At 38.5% G+C, this 10,318-nt stretch overlaps 1 protein-coding gene across 1 annotated transcript in view; it reads right to left on the bottom strand.

Moving 5' to 3' along the window:
* The window catches only part of LOC106525268 (sodium/potassium-transporting ATPase subunit alpha-1), a gene marked incomplete at its 5' end in the record, with an annotated part of 13,094 nt that extends 2,987 nt beyond the window's left edge, over window positions 1-10,107 (bottom strand). Inside the window, 8 exon segments of the mRNA XM_014019437.1 lie at window positions 719-810; window positions 3,879-3,980; window positions 5,757-5,890; window positions 5,973-6,118; window positions 8,233-8,356; window positions 8,823-8,977; window positions 9,707-9,875; window positions 9,951-10,107. Coding sequence (XP_013874891.1) covers window positions 719-810; window positions 3,879-3,980; window positions 5,757-5,890; window positions 5,973-6,118; window positions 8,233-8,356; window positions 8,823-8,977; window positions 9,707-9,875; window positions 9,951-10,107 — 1,079 coding nt within the window.
* Between the last annotated feature and the right edge of the window lie 211 nt (window positions 10,108-10,318).

The raw sequence follows: 10,318 nt of genomic DNA, 5'->3' as shown, positions 1-10,318 counted from the left end.
ACCCACTTTGATGCATTTTTCAAATTTCGCCTTGGGGCGGAGTTATCTTTTCACAGGGGGGTAAGTTACACTTTAAGACCATATTTGACATATTTTATATTTTAGAGGCATGTAATTATTTGTAGATGACTCTGGTTCTTTTTTTTTTTTTGAACAAAGGCCCTTTATTTTAGTAACTGGCTGCCTTAGTAAAAAGAAATATTTCACCATCAATAAGAAGCCATTGAAAAACAATTCAGTCGAACATGATTTTTTTTTCCTGTATTCTGCCAACACCCAGGATGGGTGTGTTCACTGATCTGTGCTGTGAGGCTCAGGTGCTGTGGATAAAAAAAGAAAACATGGCTGCATCACAGCACGCTCTGCATGTAGCTCCAGCTTGGACAAGGAGCTCACGAGAGCAAGGTCGAGGTTAGACTCCACTGGTTCACTGGTTTGTGTGAGGCAAGAGGAACAACAATAGAAGCTATATGTGCGTAAAAAACCCATCAATCTTTTTTATGCTGCACATTTTCTGTCTAAATCAAGCCACACTGTCTAAAATTTGATTTAGACCATCAGAAAGGCCAGAACAGTACTGTTGTTGTTATTTATTACCCTCAGAGTACTCTTTGCTAATGTTTTTGATCAAATGTTACATTATTTCTCTAAAAAACAAATGTGATTATTTCTCTCTCTCTCTGCACCAAAAGGTTATAAGCGGTCAGAAGACACTTACCATCTGGGTTGCGTCTGAGGATGTACCTTCTGACTTCATCATAAACAAAGATGAGGAGGGAGTAAGGGAAGGCACAGAACCACCAAGATGGCCTGAGGTGTTGGAAAGACAGAGATAAAGTTAAAATTGGAACAAGCACGTTTCAGGCTGTTATAAAGGATGAGTTCAACACCAGAGCAGAGTTTTTTTTTTGCCACTATGGCACGTTGAAGTTTCTCTAAAGAAAGCCTTTAATTATTATTATAATTTTTTTGGTGTGGTGAATATACAACTTTTGAGAACCAAACATAACGAAATCAAAAAAACAAATTGAAGCAGAAAAACTGGAGCATTCTGAACTGTAGATGTACTGAGTTCTCTCCTGCTAATATGCAGTATTTCATTAAAAAATAAGTTTTAAAAAATTAGATGGGATACAAAATTTATTACCTTAACTCTAAAAAAATAGAGATGTTGTGTAAAATGGAAATAAAATCAGAATGCAAAGGTTTGGTAATCTCATAAACCCTTTCTCCGACATTACTAGCCTTGGCGAGGCGCTTGTTAAACATGGAGGGGAGGGGTGATGTTAGCGGTCATGGAGGGCAGCTAAGGTGGGGGTGGGGTGGGGTTTAGCGGTAGCGGAGTGCTACGTAGATAATGCGATCTCCGCTCCCTGTCTGGAATGAAGGGAACTTTCAGTGGCGGCGAGGCGGGGATTCGTATAGGTAACGGTAGGGAATTCGCAATGGAACATAGTAAATACAGCAAATTCTGATATAAAGACCTTTTCACTGTTTATTAAAAATATTTTGAATTTGACGGCAACAACACATCTTTAAAAAAGTTGTGCCGGAGCCATTTTTATTACTATTACTGTTACTCTACTTTTAAACATCTAAGAACTCAGGAGACCAGTTGTTGGTGTTTTTTGAGTGAAATGTCTCTCTCTCATCTTGTGTAGGCTTCTAGTTGTTCAGCAGGGGCTTCTTTGGTAGATGGGAGCATATGCTGTTCTAAAACATGTATTTACTTATCAAGGCACTAATGCACCCCCATACTAGAAGAGAGGAAATATCTCAGGCATCCAGTATCTTTTAGCCTCGCCTTTGGGCAGAGATTCATCCAAATTCTTGAAATCTTTTGACGACATGATGAACTGTAGATTATGGGATATTCAAAGCCATCTACAGTTTTTTTTATTAATGAATATTTTCAACTGTTTAACTATTTAACTATTTAAATACATAGTTTTTTGCCCATCATACTCATAACATTTAAATGTTATGAGTATGATGGGTAAAAAACTATATATTTCAATTTGACATGGAGTATGAGAAGGGCAGGAAATCAAAAGATCTTGTATTTTTTACCTGCTCCTTTTCGAACAAATCATGTAAAAAGGACCTGCCTAGAGTGGATTATTAGTTCAAGAAAAATGTGATGGTTTCTTTTAATCTTACTTTTTTATTTTGTTTCGCTGCGTAAAGATTATTATTGATAAACTTATTAGATGGAGGACAGGCACAGATATTATAAGATTGTTTTTTTCTTTCTGCTGCCTTTCATTTCATTTTATTAGGTTATTTTTTATTTTTTTTTGTATTTTATTTTTATTGTTATTTTATTTGTTCATGAAATGAAATGAATAAATTAGTTTTGAGATATTCAGTCTCTAAAAAAATTATACCAGCATTTCCTCCAATGTAGGCCTGGTGGTCCGCAATGGTTTAATTGCCCCTAAGTGTCCCAATGGAACCGCCCGCCCCTTCAAATCCCTCCACCCCGACCCACCAATGAAAGTTCTGTTACATCAAGATGGCGTGTGGAGATCGTGGCCTGGACCTAGCCACCTCCCCGGCTTAATAAGATCTCTGAGGGAGACCCTGTAAGTTCTTACTGTAGCTGTATGACCCAACTAGCAGTAGCTGCAAAATGATCCTCCAATTTTTTCTTCTTTGTACCCTGTCTTAGTTTCAGAGTTTGTTATGTTTCACATGGATTTATGAGATTTCCAAACCACTGTGTATTATGTTTTCGTTTTTCCAGATTTGTAGTTATATGATTATTTGTGGAGTTGCAAGAAAATTCAAAATGAGCTACACAGCTGTAAAGAAACCAAAGGTGAAAACAGAAAAAAAAAACATGACTTGACAGAAATAGGGACTGAGAACACAAAATTGCTTGAACATCCCCTAACAGCCACAGAGACAGACGAGAGTGTGAGAGTAAAGCAGAACAGATGAGAGGGTAGCGAGGAAAAATAATGAGTGGAACTCTTGACTTAATGAGCCCAGTGTGTCTTTGCTGTCTCCCATATTTTTGGTTTTTTTTTTGTTTACTAAAGAATTTCAATAGAACAGTCCTGATGCATCTCAGTAATCCAGGTAAAAACTCAAAAAGAAAAAAATTGTATAGGTCCTCTGGACGGGTTCTTCTTTAATGAAACGTTTCGTCTCTTCTCCAAGAGACTTCTTCAGTCTGAGAGTTTCAGGCAAAATTCAGGCTTTTAAGTCCTGCCTCCATGTGACTGATACTCACATCACATGGCTATCGTTGACACCTAATTAACACCTATTGTTAACAGGGGTGGAGTGATACTGGCAATAGCAGCACTGTAGAAGGGGGACCGCTGAAAACGGAGGCCTCCACCTCTGTTTAATGGATGGTCTTTCATCATTAAACAGAGGTGGAGGCCTCTGTTTTCAGTTGTCCCCCTCCTACAGCGCGGCTATTGCCAGTATCACTCCACCCCTGTTAACAATAGGTGTTAATTAGGTGTCAACGATAGCCATGTGATGTGAGTATCAGTCACATGGAGGCAGGACTTAAAAGCCTGAATTTTGCCTGAAACTCTCAGACTGAAGAAGTCTCTTTGGAGGAGAGACGAAACGTTTCATTAGAGAAGAACCCGTCCAGAAGACCTATACAATTTTTTTCTTTTCAATAGAACAGAATTAAGTCTCTGAAGTGGAAAGTATTTATTCCTAAGGATAACAGGTTATAACAAGTTAACGCCACAAAAAATATAAAAAAATAAATGTGACTTAAAATTCACTATTGAAAAACAAGTAGTAAAAACCTATTTAAAAACCCTTTCAGCACTGATTCATAGATAATAATAATAAAACATACATGGAGGTGAAAGATAGAAATGTTTTAATTCAGATGTTTTACTTACTTGAGAGGGTACATTCTGAGGGCAATGTCCATGCCCGGGCAGTACGACAAGAAGGCAGCGAGAGCGGTCTCTTCAAAGAGCCCAAAGATGAGGATTTTGTTACTGTTGGAAAGAAAAGCCAGAATAAACAAAAGATCTAACATTCCTTGAAGGGAATGCCCATCACCTGCCGCCATTCATGTCAGTTTTAGACTAGATAATCTCACGTTGAGAAGGGATGGGAAGTAGCTGTTAGTCAGAACTTTGTGGGCGTTTGTTTATTTGGACGGCGCATGCTCTTACTGAATGTCACTTTGCTTAAAATGGTCTGCCAAGAGCTGGTTTTAATATTAGCAAGATAGACAGCTTCAAGAAGCTGCTACTCCAGACAGCCATAGTTGTAAAAAATTAGGGGTGTCCCGATCCGATATTGATATCGGATATCGGTCCGATATCAGCCAAAAAACGAGTATCGGATTTCATCAGCCTGCATAAAAAATGTCCGATATAAGCACTCCAATATTAGCAGTCCGTTCCAGCATCACTGACTCCACTCCAGTGTTTCTATCCAGCAGTGCTTGGATCCAGCATGTAGCGCTCACGTGATCATAACAACATGCTGCGCTAACAAGTTAGCAAGAATGTCGGCAGAACTTTCTATTTTCATCAGAAACAGAGTTGAAGCTAAGTGCAAAGTTGTCACACACAAGTTTTCTGAGGGGGAACACAGAACCGTGAACGTTTTAAACCGGAGCGACAACTACTCTCCACCCTGGCAGCAGATTTTGTTTTGGAATGCGATCGCAACATGACGAGAGCAGTGATAAAAACTGCTCTCTGCAGGAGCAAGAGGCTAATCTCCACATGATGCTCAGAAAATGCATCAGTAAGAAAGGTAGCTATCAATTTAAATAACTGACTAATTCTTACTGTTTATTTTTTGCTCTTGTTGTAAGAGTGATGTTTAATCTGTTTACACACTTGTTTGAGTGAAGATTAAGTGCAATGATCACGTTGTTTTGGTTACAGTCAGTAAAATTGTAGCTGTGGACTCTTAACTTTGAACAGACAATAATGTGGGGTTTTGTTTTGTCCCCACCTTCAGTTTTTTCCACCATAAAGCAGCACAAGGCTGACAGGTAGTAAAACAATAACCAAAGTGATTTTGAATTGTTATTTTATACTTTAAAGAACATTTTGTTTTTTTTTTGATTTTTCAGGGTATTATAATTTATTATATCAAATTGTATTATGTTCTTAAGTTTAAAATGTATGTGATCCATTGGTTAAAAATAAATGGGTCCGTTTTTCTCATACCTACTCTTTTTCACTGTTTGACCTGATCAAGACTTTTCTAAGATTTTACATTACAAAATAGGTAAAAGTGTGTGACTTGTACTGTTATGGTAACGGGTCAATATCGGTATCGGACAATTCTCAAAGTTGTAATATCGGTATCGTATCGGAAGTGAAAAAGTGGTATCGGGACATCCCTGGTAAAAATCACTGGTTTTCCATTGACAGCTCTGACAATTTAGGAAATTCCTCAGCTGCCAAAACTTGCTTTTGTTATTTTACTCTTTTCTTTCTGTTCTTTGTTTATAGTGTTTTTTTACTCCTCGTATCAGATTTGTTCACATCAGTGTCTTTCCCCTGCTCCTCCCACACCTGATCTTTGTTGTCTCTCCCCAGGTGTGTCTGTTTTTTCTTCGTTAGCTCTCCATATATTGTCCTCCCTGTCGGTCCACTGTACTCTTTACAGTCAGTCCTGGTTTGTCTCTGTTTTTGCCGGTAAGAGTGTTTTATGCTTCTCCCGTCAGCCCTCTTTATTTTGTAATAAATCTATTTATTTATTTTTTTTAGTTTTTGTCTGCTCCCTGGTTCAAAGCTGCTACAAACCTGAATAGTCCCTGCTGCACAATGGAGTTCCTCCTGGTTTTACAGATGATCAGATCGGCCCACTGCACGATCACAATACTGGTGAAGAAGGCTGTGTGGCAGGTGAACTCTACGATCTTTCTTCGCTCGTATGTCTGGCGTACACAAGACAACAGTGAGATCATTTTCCGCCACAGAAACCTGAACCATACTAGAGAAAAGAGAAGTGAGACTGACCCACTGCTGTCCGTAGCTGTCTTCCAGGTCGTTGACAGATTTGTCGTCCCAAAAGACTCTGATTCCGATCAGGTCCAAGGGGAGGAATCCGTTTTCAGCCAAGATCACAAAGTATGAGAAGAAGCCAGCTGTGGCCTGCATCATGCCTGATGAGAGGAAAATAAAAGCCAAACTTAAAGGCACGGCGCTGTGCTTCCTAAATACGACGAGCCAACTGGGCCCGTCTCTGCAAACCAATCGTAAAAACACAGTTATGCCTGATGAGTTCATGAATTTTTTTCAATCATTGAAGAAGTTTGGACAATATGTAAAATATCAATACAAATTGAACACAATACTTTGTGAATCTCACGAACACACATTCTTTCACAAAAGGACATGGTAAACAGGTCAGTTCCTCACTCAAACACTTTCACTGTGAGATGCTGATGTAATGGATGCAATATGTGGTCTTGCTGAATGATGCAAGGTTTGTTCTGAAAAGGCCTCGTTTGGATAGGAGCATACGTCGTTCTAAAACCTATGTACACTTTTCTGCTTCAGTGGTGCCTTTCCAGATGTGTAGCCTGCCCATGCCAGAGGCACTATTATAACCTCGTACTATCAGAAGTACACTCTGATGACAGGCTATCCTTTGTTTGAAGGAGGTGGCATCGATTCAGTTTTCCACTTTGCCTAAAGGAGTTTTGGCTAAAAGAAGAAGGTGGCACGTCTTTCACATCAAACTGAGGGTTAGGTCCCATTTAGCCAAAAATAAACTGAACACATTTTTCAGATTCTTGTTTTTTAAGCTACATTTTGATACCTAGATTCCACAGATACTGTTTGGCTTGATATGTCTTTGTAATCAGGACAAATTATATAAAACATTCTGTCTAAAGCAGGATTATTCAAATAAATATCTCAGGGGGCCACAAGTACTCAAGGCCAACAGCTCAGGAGCTGTAAATTCGGGGGAGTTTGACCTATAATGGTTGGGGAGACACTGCATTATGTAAAAGAACAAGTATTATCTTTTATCTTTTAAATGTATTTTGTTGAACTGAATCATATATATTTAAAATCTACAAATGATTTAAAATCTATTTTTATATTAGATGAAGTATTAAAAAAACGTTACTCTCTGACAGAAGTCATCTGAAAGCAGGATGTGGCCTGCTGGCCACCAGTTGAAGGGTCATAGTCTAAATCACGTGTCAATCACAAGGCCCGCGGGCCACATTGACTCCTGTGTGACCCCCGCACACACACACAAAAAAGTTTTTTTTTACTTAATTGTTTCTTATATCAATGGTAAACTTTAAATTCATGATTAAATGCAAAAAAAAAGTTGTTTTTTTTTTACTTAACATGAAAATTGTTTCTTATATCAATGGCCAACTTTAAATTTATGATTAAATGATTAAATGCAACAAAATAAATTTAACATGTGAAAGATAATAACAACGGTCCTGCCCCTGAGCTGTTGGCTTGAAGTAACAGAGCAGTTTAGTTGGATAGCACAGTTTTAATGTCTGAAAATAAGTTGCTTTAAAGTCACCATCAAGCATAAACTAAATCTGACATAATGCAGCTCCTCACTAGAAACTCATCAGTGAGTAAAACTTTATTAGTTTTACTTTTAATAATATTTCTGTATTTATTTCAGATTTAGTCAATCGTACACTTAGTTCTTTTCAGTGTTTAAAAGAGGACGTGTTAAAACAGTTTAGTCAAAGTTAACATGAAACATCAAAGTTCATTACAACCATAACGCTCATGTGACCCTCGGTGAAAATGAGTTTAACACCCCTGGTCTAAATCCTATTTTTGTCACAATGAAATGTGGGTTTATTGACTTCATTTGGAAAAGGAAATCTTAAATAAGATTTGAATTTTGGGATTTCCCATTTGATGATGAAAGTTGTTTAACTAGACGGCAGGGAAAGTAGCAAAAACTTTGGCCTTTTCTACTCAAAACGATGGTTAGTTGTTTGAACTGCTCAGAAAACTGGTCAAAACCTTGTTTAGGACATATTTTAGACATTTCTTTCAAGGGGTACATACGTATGGTTTTTATTATACTTTGACATTAGCTAATCATTGCAATATTTTTTTACCAAAGTCACAAAGTCATATCTGTTTTAAATGCGGTGGCCCTTTCCTTTAGGAACAGTTTGTAAGTTTAAAACATTTTATATGTTCACTATGTTCCACTGTGAACAAAAAATGTGGTTTATGAGATTTATAAATCATTTTACTCAATGTTCCAACTAGTTACCAATTTGTCCATAGGCCATGCTGATGAGCCTCTCGTTCACCAGTTTGTCAGTTAGGGGGTTTCGGGGCTGTCTCTTCATGATGTCGCTCTCAGCTGCTTCATAAGCCAGGGAGATGGCAGGAACCTGGAGGAAATTAATAGAAAGAATAAGTCAAATGACTGGATTTTAGTTTTAGTTTAGTTTAGTTTATTCATTCATTAAAAACAAAGCAATTTCAGTATAAGAAAAAATACAAGTGAAAAATAAAATGAAAGGCGGCAGAAGGAAGAAAAAATCTTGTAATATCTGCGCCTTTTTCCATCAAAAGAAATTCAAACAATAATAAAAAACAGAAAAAAATTATTTAAAAAAATAAAATCTTTCTCAGACAATTTTTAAGAATACATATGTCATTTCATATTTCCTCAACAGACTGGATTTTACCATTCAACCTAAACTTATTCATTGATCCTACACTTTTAATACCATTCTCCAGATTATTCCACAGTTTTATTCCTTGCACTGAAGTACATCGTTCCTTCAAACTAGTTTGGATTTTAGGTTTCATTCAATCAATGGTGTATTTGAGTCAAAGAAGTTAAGAGCTCACCATGTCAGTTCCCAGATCGATACAGAGGATGGTGACAGTTCCCAGAGGCAGAGGGATGTTGGCGATAATGAAGAGCAGGAAGGGTGAGATTTCAGGGATGTTGCTGGTCAGAGTGTAGGCGATGGACTTCTTCAAGTTGTCGAAGATCAGACGGCCTGACAAAAACATGCAGCAATTAATATTTACTGGTGTAAATCAAACAGTGGGAAGAAGGTGCAATAGCTGCGTTTCCATTGCAAATGTGCTCAAAACTTTGTTGATATTCTGTTAATGTCAAAAAAACACAGTTTCTCAACTGCGGTGTTTCCATTAAGTAAGAAATGCTTTTAAAGTCACGCGTGAATGTTTGTTCTCATGATAAGTCATTACAAACATGGCGGCAATGGATGCAAACACATAGCATGTTGCTACCACGACACTAGCGCTCATCATCACAGGAGACGTCGGCGTCTTTTATCGAGGCTTTCCAGCGACAAGCCCCTACTTGGGAGCGGCTACGTATGCTGTTTTTGGGAAATTATAGTCGGTGAGTTTACTACTTTCTTTTACTACTTCTGTGATATTACTACTACTTCCTGTTATCTTCTTCATCATCGTCTTTTTTCACCAGTAGAAACAGCTGGTTGTTGATCACGAGAGTCATGTGATCAACAACCAGCTGTTTCTACTGGCAAAAAAGACGTTTCCATTGCAGTTTTGCGAAAAACACCAATTTCGATTCGGCCGACAAACCACCTCTTCCAAAACCATTTTGTCGAAAAACCTTTTTTTTTTCGAAATTGACGTGTTTCCATTGAGCAAATTTATTTTCAAAATTCTAATTTGCGCATTTTCATGGTCAATGGAAACGCAGCTAATGTGAGTTTTCATATTCTTCTTTTTACCTTCTTCCACTCCAGTAACGATGGAGGCAAAGTTGTCGTCCAGCAGGATCATGTCGGCAGCCTGCTTGGACACGTCGGACCCAGCGATTCCCATGGCGACGCCGATGTCAGCTTTCTTCAGAGCCGGGGAGTCGTTCACACCGTCACCTGTGACGGCCACGATGGCTCCCTGCAGAGGAAGAAGAGTAGAGTCAGGACAACCCCACCCCTCCAGTCCTGAAGTCCTCAGTGTGCTGACGCTCACCTGCCGCTGACAGCCCTCCACAATGATCAGCTTCTGCTGAGGGGACGTTCTGGCGAAAACGATTTCATTGTGGTGCTTCAGGATGTCGTCCAGCTGTTCTGTGGTCATCTCTTTCAGCTCACCGCCGTGGACGACGCAGGCCTTGGCATCCCTGGGGACATCACAGCAGCATTAGTGTACGAACCCCACTCATTAAAAAATAAATAAAAAAGCAGCAAGAAAAACTGAAAAGATACATTTTTCATAGTAAGTCATCTTTCCTGTAGCCACTGAATCAGTTTTATAGTATTTGTTTCAGAGTGCGACAGATAGTGTTATGACATATTTCTCCAAGATATTACTCATCAGCCTCATGCCCTGAATCAAAA

The sequence above is a fragment of the Austrofundulus limnaeus genome, unplaced genomic scaffold (genome assembly GCF_001266775.1).
Source record: "Austrofundulus limnaeus strain Quisiro unplaced genomic scaffold, Austrofundulus_limnaeus-1.0 Scaffold221, whole genome shotgun sequence".
Classification (NCBI taxonomy): domain Eukaryota; kingdom Metazoa; phylum Chordata; class Actinopteri; order Cyprinodontiformes; family Rivulidae; genus Austrofundulus; species Austrofundulus limnaeus.
This window is presented reverse-complemented; position numbering and strand designations above follow the sequence as displayed.